Source organism: Xenopus laevis, chromosome 7S (genome assembly GCF_017654675.1).
Source record: "Xenopus laevis strain J_2021 chromosome 7S, Xenopus_laevis_v10.1, whole genome shotgun sequence".
Classification (NCBI taxonomy): domain Eukaryota; kingdom Metazoa; phylum Chordata; class Amphibia; order Anura; family Pipidae; genus Xenopus; species Xenopus laevis.
In genome coordinates, this window is record NC_054384.1 from 24038988 (window position 1) to 24060579 (window position 21592).

The window sequence follows — 21592 nt, forward strand, 5'->3', positions numbered from 1 at the left end:
TCTAAATGTATATTCTTCTTATTGCCAGTCATGATGTTTTTAATGATGGAAATGTTACGTCTACCTTGTTATTACTTGATCCGGGCCTCTTTATACTGATTGTTGATGCTATTATCATCACTGTTATCTTTCTGGATACATCCAGTGCATAACAATAATATTCTGATAGCTTTCCTACTTTTCTTTCATTCTTGTATAACATTTTATGATATTTATAAAACACAATCACACTTCAGCATACACAGATCACTTACCAACTGGCGTTCAGGCAATCCTTGGAACTCTCCATTGTATTGATAGGAGAGACTGGGAATCCTGGGACTTAATTGTCTGGCGTCTAAACCAAAGGCGTATTAAGAAAAACACATCAGGGAATCCCATTAGGGAAATTAGTAGTAGGTGGGTTTCTTTATGCATTAATGGAACACTAGGCTCTTCTCATAATAGAGAGTAACAGTGGCAGTAACAAACAAGGGAAAGTTGTGCTCACCACTATTTTTTAAAACCATTAGGCGGGGGTGCAATGAGGCTGTGACAACAAAATACATATAGACACATACAAGAGTCCTCTGCTCTCAACCCATTATCAATATATTTAAGACAGAGACATTTTGTGCATACTGCTACTGAAAAATGCCTTACCCTTTAAACAAAACAGGGATTGTTTGTCCATATATTGCAATATATTTAAGCTGGCCAACTACGTCAAAGTCATCCCATATCTGGCCAGTCCTATGCTCAATTTTATCTGATTCATTAATAATTCTATTGCTTAATTATACATTTTACAAAGGGACTAGGTTTTAGCTGCAACTTACTAGCTGCTTTCAAAGTAAACCCCCATACTTGGCTGCCCTTTTATTAGACACCAGTGGGATCACCTGACTATAGCTGGGAAGGGTGGGAGCTACAACATGGAGCTGGTCACTGCTCCTGTATAAACTATAACAAACAAGGGAAAGTTGTGCTCACCACTATTTTTTAAAACCATTAGGCGGGGGTGCAATGAGGCTGTGACCACAAAATACATATAGACAGGGCCGGACTGGGGGTAAAAAGCAGCCCGGGCAAAAAAATCAAAGCAGCCCACATGTAAAGACACAATGATCTTGTACTCATCCACTCATATATTGGGGTAAAACTGCAAAAAAAATTTACATAAAGAGCTGCCTTTCTGACTCAAGTGTAATTCATGTAAAATATGTAAAGATCCTGAAGCCTTGTACCTTTATATGGTCACAGAACCCCTCCGACTTCTATTATTCCCTACATTACAGTAAAGCAACATTAACACTATAGTCTAATTTATAATTAATGGAATTAAATGCAATGTCTCAAATGACCCCGCCTCACAAAACACAAAAATAAACTGAACAAAGCCCACCTGTGTCCACTTACAGGTGCAGACCCACGTTTATCAGAGTCACCTCAAAAATGGGGAATTACTATGCCATAATGTTATGGTACATTTTAGAGGACTGTCCCTGCTGAATTGTGCTTAGTACAGGGAATACCTATGCTGCCATAGTTTTATGGGATCTCTCTGTACAGACTATAGGCAAATTTAGGGACTGTTCCTGCTGAATTGTGCTTAGTACAGGGGAATATCTATGCTGCCATAGTTTTATGGGATCTCTCTGTACAGACTATGAGCAAATTTAGGGGACTGTTCCTGCTGAATTGTGCTTAGTACAGGGAATACCTATGCTGCCATAGTTTTATGGGATCTATCTGTACATTTTGCTGAACTGAGCTTCACAACTCTGGAATAATTTTAGTCTGAAGTAATAATCCCTATCAAATTGCTTCGTTTGGTCAATTACAAAAACACTGCTGCCCACAACTAGTGCTTATCCTTTCCAAAACATATACAAATGGTTAAGCACAATAGACAAATGAAACAACCTTTCACAAATGTGCACACAATTAAAGTATAGGTACAGTGTGGGTCTAAAAGATTATCAATAGATTGAAGTTGGGAAACTGTAGTACCTAACACTATTCCATTGCCAGAGTTCTGGATCTCTATACTGAAATGTCAGGGAGATGCTACACTTTATCTACTGGAAGAGCCTGTGTGTGGGGAGTGTAGAGGCACAAAGGGATGTAGCACAATCAGGGCAGGTAGAAAGCTCACGTGTAGTGAATCTCCTCTGTGTATTCCAGCAGCCCCATGTCCTCAACAGCACAGCTTAGCCCCGCCCCCACTGTACAATGGGACCAAATGACACTGTCCCCAACTCATCTAACACCCACCAGCACACTGCACCAACCCTACTGCTTTCCCACTCGATAGAGGAAATCTACTCACACAAACTTAATTCTGACTGTGCTGGGACACACACACGGCGGCAGCAGCAGCACGAGAGCAGTGGGAGGGGCGGAGCCACAGTGGGACATAGATTGGAGGAGCGGTCCTAGAGCCCACTTAAAGAAAATATGAAGCGGCCCCTCGGGCAAATGCCCGAACAAACCTATGGTCAGTCCGGGCCTGCATATAGACACATACAAGAGTCCTCTGCTCTCAACCTATAATTAATATATTTAAGAAAGCGACATTTTGTGCATACTGCTACTGAAAAATGCCTTACCCTTTAAACAAAACAGGGATTGTTGTCCATATATTGCAATATATTTAAGCTGGCCAACTACGTCAAAGTCATCCCATATCTGGCCAGTCCTATGCTCAATTTTATCTGATTCATTAAGAATTCTATTGCTTCATTATACATTTTACAAAGGGACTAGGTTTTAGCTGCAACTTACTAGCTGCTTTCAAAGTAAACCCCCATACTTGGCTGCCCTTTTATTAGACACCAGTGGGATCACCTGACTATAGCTGGGAAGGGTGGGAGCTACAACATGGAGCTGGTCACTGCTCCTGTATAACTATAACAAACAAGGGAAAGTTGTGCTCACCACTAATTTTTAAAACCATTAGGCGGGGGTGCAATGAGGCTGTGACCACAAAATACATTGTTGGCCAACTACGTTCCCAGCTATAGTCAGGTGATCCCACTGGTGTCTAATAAAAGGGCAGCCAAGTATGGGGGTTTACTTTGAAAGCAGCAAGTAAGTTGCAGCTAAAACCTAGTCCCTTTGTAAAATGTATAATAAAGCAATAGAATTCTTAATGAATCAGATAAAATTGAGCATAGGACTGGCCAGATATGGGATGACTTTGACGTAGTTGGCCAGCTTAAATATATTGCAATATATGGACAAACAATCCCTGTTTTGTTTAAAGGGTAAGGCATTTTTCAGTAGCAGTATGCACAAAATGTCTCTGTCTTAAATATATTGATAATGGGTTGAGTGCAGAGGACTCTTGTATTTGACTATAACAGTGGCAGTAACCTTTTCCTGAACCAAAAACAGGCTTCTGCTGGAACTTTCTTTGAATTAAAATTAAACAACCTGTTTTATAATGATCGGTTTTAACATTCTGAGCTCTTTTTGCTCCTAATTCTACCAATTTTAAATGTAATTCTTCAAAAGAACCCAGTTACTGTTTTTCTGCTAATGCAAGAACTAGGATGGCAAATTTAAGTGGCACAATGTAACAGCAAGTAGATAGTAAGCAATTGATATCACTTATCTATTACTTAATATCCAGCAATGTAATAGTAAATAGTAACAGTAAATGCTCATCCTCTCAAGATCCTCTTTAAAGGGATACTGTCATGGGAAAACATGTTTTTTCCAAAACACATCAGTTAATAGTGCTGCTCCAGCAGAATTCTGCACTGAAATCCATTTCTCAAAAGAGCAAACACATTTTTTTATATTCAATTTTGAAATCTGACATGGGGCCAGACATATTGTCAGTTTCCCAGCTGCCCCAGTCATGTGACTTGTGCCTGCACTATAGGATGGAACTACTTTCTGGCAATCTGTTTTTTCTCCTACTTAATGTAACTGAATCAGTCTTAGTGGGACTTTGCTTTTATTATTGAGTGCTGTTCTTAGATCTTCCAGGGAGCTTGTGTTAGGTAGCTGCTATTTGGTTACCTTCCCATTGTTCTGTTGTTAGGCTTCTGGGGGAAAGGGAGGGGAGTACAGCAGTAAAGAGTGACTGAAGTTTATCAGAGCACAAGTCACATCACTGGGGGAAGCTGGGAAACTGACAATATGTCTAGCCCCATGTCAGATTTCAAAATTGAATATAACAAAATCAGTTTGCTCTTTTGAAAAATGTATTTCAGTGCAGAATTCTGCTGGAGTAGCACTATTAATGGATGGGTTTTGAAAAAACATGTTTTCCCATGACAGTATCCCTTTAAGATAATCACTTTCCTGAAAAGAAAGGGTGTTTTGCTGGAATGTTCCTTTATCTATTAAAGGGGCACTACAGAATCATCTTATAGCTTGCATTTGTCTAATGAATGCACCCTTTTCCTATTGTTTTCTCCCTAGTAACCGTTAACTTGTTATAGATCACACTGACAGTTTTGGACTTGTGTAGAAGTACTGTAACTTTAAATCATATCAAATCTGTCAGTTTAGCTCCGTAACTCGCTATTCACATCAAAACCAAACTGGGACAGAATTAAAAGATGAGCTATGAAATCATTTGTATTGCTCTAGCAACCAGTTATAAATCCATATAGAATCACCAATTTTATTGCTTCCGATACTAATTTACTGAAATGTGGCGGCAACCTTCAGACTATTTTGATCTCTATGTATTAACTGGCTTAGACACACGTTACAGTGTTCACCTAAATCATGCAAACAACTTCAGCAAGAAAAAAATACTGCACGACATGGCAATTAGGCAGCTTAAGCATCCATTGCTCACTGACTGCCTTCCCACAACTGTCACTTTTCATATGGAATGACTTGGGTACAAGAAGGTGTCAGATGATGTCATAGGTAACACGGCCAGTTTGAAAAGGCTGAAACCAGAATAAACTATGTCTGCATCAAAAAAAACAGTCTAAACTGAATGGGCATTCCACTGTATTATGCTCAGTTTTGCAGGTCAAATTAACACAAGTAGTTGATATAGTTGTTTTCATATTGTTCACTAGAAATAAAGTATTTTTTTAGTTGTTTTCCAGCACATAATTATTATGTTCCCATCTCTGGGGTTTCAGTCTGGCAGCTCGGTGATCCAGGAGCAGATTCTGAACTGCTACATTTAGTTGATACATTTTTCAGCAGTATCTGTGGAATATAAGCAACTATTGTATCAATTCTAACTACTGCCTTTAATGAAACTCAGGGATTCTGCTCAGCAGGGACAAAGAAATGTATCAACTAAATGTAACGGTTGAGAACAGGCTACCCCTCCTTAGTGCTGCTTTAGAAAGACATAAGAAGGTGAAAAATTAAACATTAAACTACAATATTAGAAACTACACTAGAAATATAAGAAAACCTGAGCAACACATTTGTTGTCTATGTAAAATATTCATACAATTTACACTAACCAGAATCACAAAAATGTAAGTGTTTCATTGTCAATGTCAGTTTCTAGGACACTGATTTGGCTACCTACATAAAAAGGGAAAATGAGTAATTTAAGGGATTCTGTCACAGGAAAACATGTTTTCTTTTTTTCAAAACGCATCAGTGCTGCTACAGCGGACATCTGGGCTGAAATCCATTTTTCAAAAGAGCAAACAGATTTTTTTTATGTTTAATTTTTAATCTGACGGCGCTAGACATGTTGTTAGTTTCCCAGGTACCCTCAGTCATGTTACTTGTGCTCTGATAAACCTAGTTAGAGCTATATCGCCCCCAGGGGCATTTCTGGGGTCCTTGCCTCCGTTAGGTGGCCTTTGTTATGCCGCTCCCAGTCATGTGACTTGTGCTCTGATAAACCTAGTTAGAGTTATATCACCCCCAGGGGCATTTCTGGGGTCCTTGCCCCGTTAGGTGGCCTTTGTTATGCCGCTCCCCCCTTGCACCTGGCACATACCATTTTGAGTGCCAGAGAGGGTGAAGGGTTGCATTGCTAGTGTGGAGAGAGCAATTTTGGCTCTTAAAGCTACCAGGAGCACCTTTTTCCCCAACCCTGGTAACTTATAGGCTGCTGCTGCCTGAAGCGAGTTTCTCAACTTACCTCATGGCAGAAGCGCCCCTGATCACCCCCCCCCCCTCCGGAACCCATCAGCAGAACAATGGGAAGGTAACCAGATAGCTTCCTGACACAAGATAACAGCTGCTTGGTACATGTAAGAATAGCACATAATAGTAAAAATCCAAGTCCCACTGTGACTCCTTCAGTTACATTGAGTCGGAGAAACAAAAGCTTAACCGAAAGCAGTTCGTTCATGAAGTACTGGCTCTTTTTGAAAGCACAGGATCAGGCAAAATTACCTGAGTTGGCTGCCTACACACCAATATTACAACTAAAGAATGTATATACTTGTTGGTCCAGGAATAAAATTGTATATGGTAGAGTGAATTATTTGCAGTGTAAACAATGTTGAAGGGGTTCTGTCATGATTTTTATGCTGTAGTTTTTATTTCTAAATTACAAAGTCCAGTGAGACCCTAGACACAAGTTATTTTCAAATACTGTAAGTACTAAGTGGAGTGCTTTGATGCCCCTTGTGCTTTACCACTTACGCCGTAAGCCTCATTGGCTGACAGTGACTGACAGTAACAGCACGCAGAATTACTAAACCAATGAAAAACATTTCTTTTTCAGGTGTTTCCGTATTTTTACCCTTATATAAATATATACATTTTGAAATGTATTTAAAGAAATGTGTAAAGTTGTATACAACTTGGAATTAACCCAGAAAAAAAGGTCGAATTATTGCCAGACATTAATGATTTCCTGTAGAATAGAAGAAAAATATTTGTCTACATTTCGCCAATGGAAACCAATTTTGCAGTGAAGTATTACATCCTGTGGAACAAAGTAAAATAATTAGATTTTTATGTAATATACAGAACAGATTCAGAGTATAGGTTTCAAATTAGGAAATATAATTAAAGGGGAAAAATAAGAGCTGTCAATTCACTCAAAACACAGTATTGTTGATTCGCTTTTGTCTTCATAAACAGATTATGTTCCCAGAAATAATGTTACAGTGGCCTCCAGTGCTCTGTTTACTTCTCAGAAAATGGTTTATGCTGGCAGGGAAATATAGTCTTACCTTGCTTAGCAAATCCCAGGGGCCTGTGCCTTCTATGTAGATATTTCTCTCATGTTGAGTTATCCTGTGCGTTATCCTGTGATCAACAGAGGTTTTCTTTCTCCTTGGCATTATGGATGTAATTTGGGACTTACCTTTTAAACAGCACAGATTATAAGATGGAAATTGCCCTCATAATGCAGGAAGGCTGGGCCTCTATAGGGGCAACAGTTATGTAAAACAAGAATATCCATCCTGGAACCTCAAACTATTATATAAGCAATACTAACTGATGGACCTGTGGTTGCCCTGGAAATGGAGTTTATATCTTTATAAAAAATAGGCTGAATTAAAACTGTACTGTGCATTGCAAAAACGTGTTCTGCTGAATAGTTCTCCAATACTATGGAATGGCGCAATGTCATTAGTTAGATTGCCTTTTCAGGTGATGTTGGGTAAAGGTCCTCCTTACCAATCAGGTTTGAAGGCAAATAAATATTCTGCACCCCTGAAAACCCCCTTTTTACTCTGTTGCAACCATGTGTTGAAAATTCGCCCATCCCTAGAAGGGAGTAGACTGGCAAGATGCTTGCAGACAAAGAGTTTATTTGCAAACACAAAGTAGAAGTAGAAGATTAACTTACTGGCACATGAGTTCAAAGCAAAACACAGTCCAAGACCAGGTACACCTAGCCAAAAAGAAAAACAAGAATAAGGAACATCAGTATGGAAAAGACTCCTGGAACAAGGTTAGACTGGAACGTAGGAACATCAGAACGTAGGAACATCAGAACGTAGGAACATCAGAACGGGTGTCCAGCAGATTTGGAGACCTATGAACTGGCAGTGGGGGGAAGTCAGCTCATGCTTTAAATAAGGGCCCTCTGCTGGGAGCTAACTAGGAAATAGGCTGCACCTGCTAACCATAGGGCCCTTATAACAGGGTAAGCCTATACCTAATCTGCCTGAATAGCGAAGAAGCTATGCAACAGGCTGCAACACACAAGGTCCCCTGTTCAAATCCAGGAGAGGGATGATTACTATAACATTACTACAATAATGAAATAGGATTTGAGAGTCCTGCTCATAATGGCATCATGTCCCCAGGCCCAACAGGATGTAACTGATTTATATTTGAATATTATTGCTACTTGTAAGCAGGTAAGACAGTAACCTGCCTGTCCTGGCTTAATGGATAAAGAAATACATGAGCAAATGATAGCAGAAATTTCATTTTTTTTCCATTGTGTCTGATTCACAGATTTTGGCTACCTTACAAGGCAATGAAGCAGATTTCACTGACTATTTTTTGATGGAGGAAAAATGTTTTATATCTAAAGACAAAAATGAATGCAAGAAATTGCCTTTCCAAAGAGTGATTAGCCCAGAAGAGGACATCCTGCAGATTCTGAATAGCTGGTTTCCAGAAGAAGGATACGTGGGGAGAATAATCCTTAAAACACGAGAGGAAGTAGGTTACTTTACAGATAATCTTAAAGAGACACTCACCCAGGCATTATGGCTGGGTAGTACATATTAAATGGCAGTACATATTATTTGAAATTAATAATCTACCTAAACATTGCTGGACTACACCACCCAGAATTCACCAGCATATTATCAAGGGATATACTTTTGTCTAATAACTTCAAAAATATTCTTTAAGCAACAAAGTCTCTAGGGCAAGCTGTCTGGTTGAAGCACATGGATCCTCCACTGGGAATCCTACCCAAACTGACCATGGAAGTGCTGATTTTATACTTTAGGTGCCAAACAATCGTTTGTTTCAGTCTACCAATCTACAACTAACCATTCAGATTAAATAAGTAGAAAAAATAAAAAATCAGATGATGTTCTGGCCATTAATTGACAGATAGCAATCATACAAACATTATCTCCGACAAATAGTAGTGACAGTCACCCATTGATATCGTCAGATGCAGAGATATTATCGGTAGCCAATATAAATCTTTTAACCTGTCCGATCAACTGAACGACAAAACGTCATGTCACACATAATCCTAAAATCATACGAATCTTTGTTTTGTACAACGGTTTCTTTGTGTCTAGGGTCATCTTAAAAGGATTATCGAATACTAATCTCACTATGTAATATAGAAGCAAAATGAAAATCAAAGTGCAGTGGAGCATTATCTTGTATATGTGGTATGCCCACTAAAATGTTAGGGCAATGACAGAGTGCAATTAGGCTTAATATTTGGAAAATGTGGACAACCATCTCTCAAAACATTTGTCATTGCCCTAGGCCAGGGGAAGATTTAGAAAGACGGCATGCAATCAATGTCTATGCATCTGTCTCATGATTCTTTGTTTCAGAATATGAATGACAAAAATGTTCAAGAGGACAAAGAAGAAAAAGAGGTGACCGTGAGCTCAGAAGATGAGACCTTCTTCGTCCAGGTCCATGACGTTTCCCCTGAACAGCCACGAACTGTTATCAAAGCTTTACGGTTTAGTACAGCACAGGAAGTTATCCAGCAGGTAATAAAAATGCAGATACATTTTACATGTCCCTTTAGTCGTCTGCCAAGTCTCATGATTCTCCTAAATGCATAAGACCGTGTCTCTGCTAATCCTGAACATGTTAAATGGTACATAGAGCAGATACCTTGCAATTTTACATACAGTTTAGCCACAATATGTTTGGAATGATATCATAGCAAGCCATCAGAACTATCTTGGTCTTGACTTGTAAAGGCTTTCTTGGCATGAACAGTTGATTCCGTTTCTCTGCATAAAGTGAATAACTCAAATTACTTTTGAAGAACAACATGTCGTAGTGTCAGGCATCCACATGATGCCCATACCCCAATAATCACCCTTATATACCAATAATAACTAGATAGAGTTTTCTCATGATAAACCATGAGAAAAGTTTCTCTCAATTTAATTCAAACTCAAATTCAATCTCGTCTATGAAATTTCCCATGATAAACCATTTTCTCACTGATTTGAATCTGGCCCATAATGTGCTCCTTGAATATGAATACCCCAGTTGAAACTACCAGAACAACAAGATTCCGTGATATTGTTATTAAAGCTAATAAGAATATTTTCCCCCACTTTAACCCAAATGTTTGCTTTTTTGTTACAGACGTTAACCAAGGCTAAATATTCCTATAGCATCCTGAGCAACCCTAATCCTAGTGATTATGTGCTTCTGGAGGAACTCATCAAAGAAGCTTCAAGTAAGAAGTCTTCTACCACCAAAACAATTCAGAGGGTTCTCCCAGATCACGAGTGTGTGTTCCTGGCACAGAGCAAGTGGAAGGGAGCAGGGAAATTCATTCTTAAACTGAAGGAACAGGTCCAGGTAATTTAATCCAATACTTTCAGTTGATGGATCGTGATAGCATTAGTTGTAGGTGGATTATTCTTGCAACCCCCATCTGGGACAACTTGCTGCTATGTGTTAGTATCACCATCAGGTTTCAGAAAGGATGTCTCATTCATTTCCGGAAGATCTTGGTTTGCACGATTAAATGTCTTTTGGACAGACAAGTACATTTCACGCACAACATGCCAGACACCTGCTTTGCTTTTTTCACTCTCTACAGTCATTTCTTTGAAGATTGAATTACTGGGTCAAATATAACTTGAAGGTTAACTTGTCAGTGTCACCAGTGTGACCAAAATAAAATGGAATATTACAGAGAGCTGTAATAGCATTGCATAAAGTATGTTTGCTTTTCACTTTTGAGAAGAAATACTATACTATATACTATAATAGGGGCAGATTTACTAAAGGGCGCAGGCGTAACTTCGCTAGCAAAAGAGACAGACACTAGCGCTCATTCCCACTCTATCGCCAGGCAAATATGGAACATTAACTATACACTGGGCTCATGTGTAGGGCATTATAACAACTCTATTTTCTTTACTAAGGTTCCCTGGACTTGTGTAATGTAATGTATTTGCTGCAACATATACCACCATTAAGCATTATAATTTCCCGCCCTATGCAAATTAGCCTGAGTGAAGACCTCTAACGAAGTTGTGCTAGGCATAATTGAATGCTAGCGAACATTTGCCAGCGTTCGGCGCCCTGGATGCAACTTCGCATTTTAGCAAATTAGCTTTGTTTGAGCAAATTTTCACCTGGCGAAGTGTTGCAATGGCTGCAAAGCCGTTGCTGGTGAATTTTCACCGCTTAGTAAATTTACCCCTTCGTTTCTTAGTAACCACTCCTGCTAATATTTGAGTGTGACTCCTACACACTTATCCAGACAAATGTTCATACTTTCGAAATAGCAGTTGTGTATTAAACGCTTGTAGAGTGTATTCGTTACCAGTTCAAAAGATTATTAATGGTTTGAGTGTAAAATAAAAACACAGTAGGTGAATGCTTTGTCATTCATCACTCATTGTCATTTCAATTGGATATTAAGTACACACAGGCAGATAACTAGCTAATGTTTCAAAGACTGCTTGCACGTGAATGAGCTGACCTCCAATTGGAATCTGCTCAAAATTAAGTAACTCAATATCAGACATATGGGTTCATTTATTTGTCTGATGAATTTGATTTGTAAATGATTACTAGACTAGTGGATCACCTTCCTGATCCCAACATTCAATCAATCAATTGACCAATCAATCAATCAATCATATAACTGCCAAAAGACATGCAGGGTCATATACGTTATGAAGTGCATGTGCTGGCGAGCTAAGGTGCACAAGAGTGTTTTCTTACTTAAAGGAATTGTTCAGTATAAAAATAAAAACTGGGTAAATAGATGTGCAAAATAAAAAATGTTTGTGATATAGTTAATTAGTAATGTATAAAGACTGGAGTGACTGGATGTCTAACATAATAGCCAGAACACTATTTCCTGCTTTTCAGCTCTCTTAGTTTCCACTGATTTGTTACCAGGCAGTAACCAATCAGTGACTTGGGGGGTGGGGTCATAACTGTTGCTTTTGAATCTGAGCTGAATGCTGAGGATCAATTGCAAACTCACTGAACATTTATGTCCCATGTGGCCCCCCTTAAAGTCACTGACTAACTCAGAGTTAGAGAGCTGAAAAGCAGGAGGTAATGTTCTGGCTATTATGTTACACATCCAGTCACTCCAGCCTTTATACATTAAATTTTTGGCTAACTAACTTTATTAGATACATTTTTTATTTTGCACAGCCTATCTATTTATCCAGTTTTTATTTTTACACTGAACTGTTCCTTAACAAGCACTTGCTCCCTGGGGAAAGAGAAAGAGCACAAGGAGCAGAACCTACTGGATGTGCAGTCAAGCCCTTTCCTTACCCTCTGAATATTATGGCAGGGACTGAGGACAGGGTCCCATTGCAGGTTGCACCTTGTGCCGCTCCCTAACTTGCGTGTTTAAATGTTGCTCAAGTTGAGGGCAGGTGAGTGGATGCCTATGCGCCTCCAACCAATCACCAGAGTGCAGAAGACTGCAGCAAATTACACAATGCAGAACACAGTTCACAAAGTGCCAATATTGACTGATTGCACTTTGCACACTGTGTTTTGAATTATAAATGACCTCTTTGATCTTGGAATGGAAGAACTGCCATTCAGTTGTCAGACCGAAAAAAAGCCAGATATGACTGCGGCTACCCAGCTTTCTTGGGATATTATAAAAAATCCTACTAACCCAACTATGTAACTGACCTTTCTGTGCATTTAGTACAAATTGGAAGGCCAGTTTGGGCAGTGTCACTGGATCCTTCGCAGGGCTGCCACCAGGGGGGCACAGGGGGTACAAGTGTACCGGGCCAGGTCCTGGGGTGGCCCTGATCCTTCATAAAATATGTGATTGTCAGTGATGTAACTACCGGGGGTGCACCTGGTCCCCCACCCCATGGGGCCCAGCTGAGCGCAGATAAGTACTTCAGGCGGCAGGGGATAATTTTTTAGTGCGTGTGCTGGGAACGCATGCCCAGCGCCGATTCTAATGAAAGTGCCGCCTGAGGCGGCTCCTGCATTACCACCCTCCGCGAGGTGAGGCAGGAACATTATGCGGAGACTGCAATTGCACTCTCTCACAATAGTAAAGACGAATTTCCGGTTTAAAAACCGAAATTCGGCTCTTAAAGGTACCAGGAGTGGCTTTTTGCCACCCCTGGAAACCTCTCCAGCGTTGCCGCCAGAGGTGAGTTTCTCAATTCGCATCATTGGCCAATCACTTGTTATGCCACTGATAATTGTTGTTCTACAAACAAGCAATAACCACATCTTCTTCAAAGGGCTGCTGCCTAACATTAGATCCATTTTCATTGCTTATAATGGCTTATGCACAGGGCAGTGCTGTCTATATGGATCCTTTTTCAAAATGTCACCAAACTTATCAGAAAAGCTGGAAGTTCCCCATTATTAATCTACAGGCCATTTATTTGCAGGCGGCAAGAGATGACAAGCGCAAAGGGCTGTCTATAGCCAACGAACTGAAGAAGTTAGCCAAGTCCAGCCGGCAATCTCGGAACTTCACTTTGTCACCTCAGATATTGTCATCAGAAGGTACCCAGAATAGGGATGAAAAACCTGCATGCAGTTTGTCCTTCAATGACATCAATGAATAGCAACTTATGTGTTTGCACCATATTCCTTGCAGGTATGGTTGGTTCACCTGTTTCTATACCTGGTCACATAACCAATAACAATGTATTTCAAGGGATTTTGTTTTGCATTTTATCTTAAAGATACAGCTGCAGAATGTTGCATGTTTGCCAGCAGATGCACCAGCTAGCACGTACGGAACGCATTTTAGGACATTGTCAGGGGAAATCGTTGTCCGACATGCGCTGTCCTAAGCAAGAGGAATGCGAGGCATGCTTTTTTACTCATCCATCCTCTGAGGCTGATGTCACACCTCGCTCCTCCCTCCTCAGCCGTCAGCTCTTGCTGCTCACTCATCAGCCATCAGTCCTGGGTCCTCTCTTATCACTCCTCCCTCGTCAGCCATCCGTCCTGGGTCCTAGCTTCTCCCTCCTCAGTCGTCAGCTCTTGCTCCTCACTCCTCAGGGTGCGCATATTCAGCTCTGCACCCTGACTATAGTTACTTGTTCTTGCCATTTGTTTAAGCCAATAGGCGTTTTAGGTTTTTTAATTGCAGCAGTCAAATTCGAGCTACAGCTGACGGCTGAGGAGGGAGAAGCTAGGACCCAGGATGGATGGCTGAGGAGGGAGGAGTGAGGACCCTGGTCGGATGGCTGAGGAGGGAGGAGTGAAGAGTGAGGACCCATGTCGAAAGGCTGTGGAGGGGGGAGTTAGGAGCGAGGACCCATGACTTATAGCTGACGAGGGAGGAGTGAGGAGCAAGGACCCAGGTTGGATGGCTGAGGAGGGAGGAGTGAGGTCTGCTTTGAGGAGGGGAGTGGAAAAGCAGGCGACGTTGCATTCCTCTAACATAGGAGATTGCATACAGGAGATGGATTTCCCCTGACAATGTCCTAATATGCGTTCCGTAAGCACGTCTTTAAAATAGACCTTATCTCCCTAGCAAAGAAAAAAGTGAGAGAAATAATAAATACAAATTCCAAATACTGTTAATTGGTGTCTATGAAATGCTACAGCTTTAAAAACGTGTCTATTGTCTTTTAACTAGGGCAGTAAAAGTCCGGAAAGTCAGGTATACAGTAATGATAAATGCTTGAAAGACTTTGGAATGTCGCAGTGATAAATTAAAAACTTCAATTGAAAAAAAAAAACGGCTGTGCCGATGGTCCACTGGCCTCTCTCTGCTGTCAGAAATCGAAATGTTACTCATTATAACACATTGCCATGTTCTCTGAAATAATAGTTTGCTTCAAGGTTATTGAGCAGACAAGAGGCAGTACAGCTCTTCTAACCGCCATATTAATAGCAGCACTAAAATCATAATATTACTGCTACATTAATAAAACATAACTGAAAATCATCTCAATATACTCGTATGAGAAGAGGCATGGAAACACTGTATAGTGCATAGAGGAGCATTGTACAGGTATGGGGTCCATTATCTGGAAACCTGTTATCCAGAAAGCTCCCAATTACAGGAAGGCCATCTCCCCATCTCAATAATCCATATTTTTAAAAATGATTTCCTTTTTCTCTGTAATAATAAAACAGTAGCTTGTACTTGATCCCAACTAAGATATAATTAATCCTTATTGGAAGCAAAACCAGCCTATTGGGTTTATATAACGTTTACATGATTTTCTAGTAAGAAGATCCAAATTACAAAAACATCCAAAAAACTAGTTCCCAAGTATTCTGAATAACAGGTCCCATACCTGTATTAGCTTAGGAGCCAAGCAGTTTAGATGATGCAAGGTTGAGATCCAAATATTATTTGGGAACCCAATGCGTTCCGGGGTCCATTAAAGTGTTGCACCAGCAATTGCCAGACATCAGTCAAAATAGCAATATTCAGGGAAAGAAAAAAAACAGAGGTGCTAAGAATTTGGGAACCTTAGAGGTTTCTTTCCAACAATGTCAGGAATATTATTGTATTATTAACTTAAAGGGGTTGCTCACCTTTGAGTTAACTTTTAGTATGACATACAGAGTGATATTCTGAGACAATTTGCAATTGGTTTTCATTTTTTATTATTCGTGGTTTTGGAGTTATTTAGCTCTTTATTCATCTGTTCTCCAGTTTGCAATTTCACCAAAATGACCCTAGCAACCATGCCACAATTTGACTAAGAGACTAGAATATGATCAGGAGAGGCCTGAATAGAAAGACAAGTAATAAAAAGTCGCAATAACAATAAGGGGCCGATTCACAAAGGGTCGAATATCGAGGGTTAATTAACCCTCGATATGCGACTGGGAATTAAAATCCTTCGACTTAGAATATCGAAGTTGAAGGATTTTAGCGCAAATAGTGCGATCGTACGATTGAAGGATTATTCCTTCGATCGAACGATAAAATCCTTCGAATCGAACGATTCGAAGGATTTTAATTCAACTATCGAAGGAATATCCTTCGATCAAAAAAAGTTAGCCAAGCCTATGGGGACCTTCCCCATAGGCTAACATTGAGTTCGGTAGCTTTTAGATGGCGAACTAGGGGGTCGAAGTTTTTTCTTAAAGAGACAGTACTTCGACGGTCGAATGGTCGAACGATTTTTACTTCGAATAGTTTGATTCGAAGTCGTAGTCAAAGGTCGTAGTAGCCCATTCGATGGTTGAAGTAGCCCAAAAAACACTTTGAAATTCAAAGTTTTTTCACTTCGAATCCTTCACTCGAAGTTAGTGAATCGGCCCCCAAATGTGTAGCCTTACAGAGCATTTGTTTGTTAGATGGGGTCAGTGACCCCCATTTATAAGCTGGAAAGAGTCAGAAGAAGGAGTCAAATAACTAAAAAAACTATAAAAAAATAAAGGTGCTTACAATTGTCCATTCTATAACATACTAAAACTTAACCACCCCTTTAAATCTGAGAACTTTCACTTAAAGGATAAGTAAACCTTAAAAATAAGTGAATATAATATTGTGGGGGCTATTTTAAGCACCTTTGAAATATACATTCATTATTTATTTATTTTTAATTCCAATATATTAAAGGTTAATATTAATGAATTTTGTTACAACAGCGCCACCTTCTGGTCAGTCTGACACCAAGTACTCAAGGAAAATTTTCAGGAGAAAGAAAGAGGCTGCTCTGATATTCTTCTGCTTAGGGAAGATGTGAGAAAGGTCTCTAATTTTTTTCCTAAGAAGATGAACATCACAGCAGCCTTTTTCTTTCTCCTGACAACTTCCTTGACTACCTGGTGGTCAGACTGGCCGGAAAATGACCAGTGTTTTTACAATTTTACATTCACTTATTTTAAAGGTTTACTTATCCTTTAATAAAGGGACGCAGTTTAAGTTTGCTTTGCCGTCTTTTCCAATTAATCTATCTAGTCCATACATAAGGCAAGAACAAATCTTTATATACAGCAAATAACATACAATGGGCCACGGGCTTATATTAAGGCTTTGGGCAAATAAGTCAGATGCAGTTGTCTATGTTTGAGTTAATCCACAATAGAGTCTGTGCGTGTAGTTTTGTTCAGCATCTGATTTCTTCTGGCATTCTCTACTGCTTTATTATGGTGGGTAAACATTTAAAATGTAGACCATCTGCATGAGGTTTGTACTAGACGGATGCGTTTTGTACAACCACAATAATGATATTAAAGGGATACTGTCATCGGAAAACATGTTTTTTTCAAAACGCATCAGTTAATAGTGCTACTCTAGCAGAATTCTGCACTGAAATCCATTTCTCAAAAGAGCATACAGAATTTTTAATATTCAATTTTGAAATCTGACATGGGACTAGACATATTGTCAATTTCCCAGCTGCCCCTGGTCATGTGACGTGTGCCTGCACTTCAGGAGAGAAATGCTTTCTGGCAGGCTGCTGTTTTTCCTTCTTAATATAACTGATTGTGTCTCAGTGGGACATGGGTTTTTACTATTGAGTGTTGTTCTTAGATCTACCAGGCAGCTGTTATCTTGTGTAAAGGTGGCCATAGATGCAAAGATCTGCTCGTTTGGCAACATCGCCAAACGAGCGGATCTTTCCCCGATATGCCATTAACAAACATGGCTATATCGGGTGTAATCTGATTGTTCGGCCGCATGGCCGAACGATCCGATTACGATGTGCCCTGGGTTCCGGCGGGATCGGTCGGGTCAAAATTAAACCTGACCGATCGACCAAACGGCCGATCTCCGCCGGACGAAAGATGTCAGCACACGCCATACACGATCCGAAAATCCTCGATTCGTACGATAGGATCTGTGTGTCTATGGCCACCTTTAGGGAGCTGCTATCTGGTTACCTTCCCATTGTTCTTTTGTTTGGCTGCTGGGGGGGAAAGGGAGGGGGGTGATATCACTCCAACTTGCAGTACAGCAGTAAGAGTGATTGAAGTTTATCAGAGCACAAGTCACATGACTTGGGGCAGCTGGGAAATTGACAATATGTCTAACCCCATGTCAGATTTCAAAATTGAATATAAAAAAATCTATTTGCTCTTTTGAGAAATGGATTTCAGTGCAGAATTCTGCTGGAGCAGCACTATTAACTGATTCATTTTGAAAAAATTTTTTTTCCATGACAGTATCCCTTTAATATCCAAGTACAAAGCTTGCATGAGTGTGGTAAAGGCAAAGTAGTTGTGTGTATCTTATGTGTACAGATGTCCATTAAATGAGAAGCTTCTTGTAAAATGTATTTTTGTATTTGAATAACACTGAAACCTTTTGCAATGAGATTTAATGATACTGATAACATTTATAAAACAATGTTTTACCTGCTGTTTAAATTCAGTTATAAGTGTTTACTTCATTTATACTCGCTTATACATATATATTATGTCTTCAGGTTTCATTCTGTCTCTTGAAATGGAACCATTTCTTTATTTTTCCAGATGCCTGTGAAAGCCCTGAACCTACAAAAAGAAAAACCCAGGAAAAGTCTTGTGCAGATAATGGAGTGAATGTGCGTCCAAGCTGCTGCAGGAGGTCTTCTGCTGCCTGGTACTTTCTGTTGCTGAAGAACTGGAAGCTGCCAAAATGATCCGCAGTGAGAAGTTGTAAGATGAGACGTCTGTTGCAGTTTTGAGCAGGGCCATGTACTTTCTTTAGCTTCTCGTATGGTAGCGAGAGGCAGGTTCTAGGAAGTACCTGTGTGTAGATACATAAATGGAAGGACCCAATGAGTTTTAGGAGAGGAGAATAAGTGAGGCTTGTTCAGTAAGATAAGGAAAGGTTTTTTTTAGTTTAATGCTCAATGGCCGCTAAATAAGGCTATTATGTTTCTTGTACTTGGCAACACATTTAACGGCAGCTTGTGAGGGACAATCGCAGCGCACACAATTGACAGAAATACTCGACACATTATTTGCTGTTGGCTTTTCGCAAATTCACAACAAAAAGGGGGTCGGCTCAGACATTTGTTTAAATATCACTACCTAGTAGCCTTGTGACGGCAATACTCTTCTAATTGCCGCTGTCACGCATGTTCTATATTGTACGTTCATAGTTTATAGCCTTGTCGTTAATGTATTTAACCAAAAAAATGACTGCGGCCTTTAAACCAAGTCTCACTTCAGTTTGATGAACACGCATCGCTGTTGTGTTTCTATTCAGAATCGGACTTGGCGGTTCTAGGTGACATTGCACTACAATACTTGTCATATGAAGTGTTTCTCTTTTGGCGACTGCAACACGTGGGGTGAACTGACAGTTTATGATCATCCCTTCTTGTCGCTGATAGGCTAACAGCTGCAGTTCAAATTGCATCAGCATTGAATAGGTCAATATTGTGTTTTTGTGCTGCAAACTCTACCCCTGTGTTGACAATATTTATTTTATATTATAAATAAGTCCCTGAGATGCAGATATCTGCTATAAGGCTCATGGGTGCTGCCTACTCTGCACCTTATGGATCAAACATGGCAGCAACATCTTACCCTTTTTATTTCCACAAGCTGCCACGAAACCCATTTTTTAAGGTGTTTGTTTACAGGTTTTTTTTTTAGTGTAACAGTTTATAACACACAAGAGCCATGAATACCTTGTAAATTATATCCTTATAAACGGTGAGTTCTGATGTCATCAGTTATAAACGGTGAGTTCTGATGTCATTTCTGTCACATGAATTTGTGTATTATAATAAATAAAGTACCCCCAGTTGTAAAATATGAGGATATTAGAAGTTACCTCGGAGTTCCATGACCTGTATAAAAACACTCGGCCTCGTGTTTTTATATAGTCATGAAACTCCTCGGTAACTTATAATATCCTTATATTTTACAAGAGGGGCTACTTTATTCACTATATAAAACCCGCATCATGGGAATGTGAGTTGGCCATGTATAAGTAACCTTCCGGCTGCCCTACTGGCTTCAAAATTTGAGTTTTTATTCTAGAAAAGTTGCGATATTCATTCTTAATGGGTCATTGCCAGCAAATGATAATTCTTTAGAAACAATTCCCAATGTTTTGCTGATAAAGGCATTTAACAATCACACAAAAATGTCACTCTATACGAACACTTTAATTCAAGGAACAAAATTTACCAGTAGGCTTAACTTGGCCTTTCCACATGCCATGCAGCGCAGGGTTTTTGTATAATGATCTGAATAGCTGCAAGTAGCAGAATTTATTTCTAAATGCAGATTATTACACAGGTAGAGGGTTTAGGGCTCTTATAAATGGGCGGTTTTTCCCGTGCTCCCCTTTCTTCTGTTCAGCCGCAGGGGAGCGCAGGAATAGACGCACTCAGTTTTTGTGAAGGGGGCTGTACTCAGATGCATGTAAGCGCTGAATGCAGAAGAAATGCAACATGCGGCATCCCACCTGCATTTGGCGCATACATGTGTCTGTGTGAGTACAGCCACCTTCACAATAATTGACTGCGTCTGCTCCTGCGCTCCCCTGTGGCTGAACAGAAGAAATTGCAACGTAGGGGAGCGCAGGAAAAACCGCCCGTGTGTAAGAGCCCTTAGAGTAAATAGTTGAGAATGGAAAGTAGAGCAATTTGTATACGTTTTATGTACCTTTCAGCAGCAGCAGCAGCTAAGCAAGAGATATTAGAAGCAATTAATTGCTTTATTTCTAAGAGAATATATATTGGCTCAAACCCGCAGGCTTGATGAACTAGGCCTGCCTGAGGAATTCACTTTATCCTTTTAGAAATGGAAGTTTGAATAAAAGCCGATATGCGGAATTGATGCTTTTAAGATCAGCAGGTGGTACATTATTATAATAAAGTATCAGTTGTTCCTTAGCATGGCCTTTAAATATAATAAACACCTATAAAAGCATTTGGCTTTAGTGGTTGCATCCGAGTACATCCCTATTGTATAAGGCAGGTCAATGGGGACCTTTGTATAAATTGCATTTTGTTACGCTCTTAATAAGGAAAACAAAGTGAACGGAACATTTATCTTATCAGCGTTAACAACGCAGTGATGATTGAGACAGCTGCTGCTTTGATTCCATTTAACTATCCTATTACAGACTTTTAGCTGTCAGCAAACTTTATATCTACATATATTTATTTTTTAGAGACCGTAAAAACACAGCGGGCTTCACGAAAACTCCAGGACATAAACACTTCAAGAGAAGGAATATGTTTGATGAACCATGTAGAACTATTTAGTGCTCTTGACGTTCTCCTGCAGTGAATTCCTAAGCGGGCTCTGTGTCTCGTTGGTTCTGAAATGCTATTGCAGTATATATTGCAGCGTATAGCACTTCCATGGGAGGGCTCCAGTAGAAGAGACAGGGGCTATAGCCTAGAGACCCACAGTGCTGAGGGGCCCATGAGGAGGCACAAACGCGTTCCGACTCATGATTTCCCTGTCATATTATAATGCTGGCGCCTGCCTTCCCGGTGCTGCTCACTGCCTCCTGCACTCTGCATGGAGGTGGGGGCAGGGGTGGGCCAGGGAGAAAGCGGTAGCCTAGGGGCGTCACATACTGTTAATCCATCACTGGAGACGGCAATAGTTAATCCTGTATGGA

General features: G+C 40.0%; 1 protein-coding gene across 1 annotated transcript in view; it reads left to right on the forward strand.

Annotated features, from left to right (window-relative positions):
* LOC108697196 (1-phosphatidylinositol 4,5-bisphosphate phosphodiesterase epsilon-1) overlaps window positions 1-19656 on the forward strand; it is a 220328-nt gene extending 200672 nt beyond the window's left edge. The window contains exons 29-33 of the mRNA XM_041571012.1: window positions 8356-8565; window positions 9432-9596; window positions 10210-10428; window positions 13479-13690; window positions 18490-19656. Of these exons, the coding sequence (XP_041426946.1) occupies window positions 8356-8565; window positions 9432-9596; window positions 10210-10428; window positions 13479-13658 (774 nt within the window). The 3' untranslated portion in view covers window positions 13659-13690; window positions 18490-19656. The remainder of the gene's footprint in view (window positions 1-8355; window positions 8566-9431; window positions 9597-10209; window positions 10429-13478; window positions 13691-18489) is intronic.
* Window positions 19657-21592: the final 1936 nt, after the last annotated feature.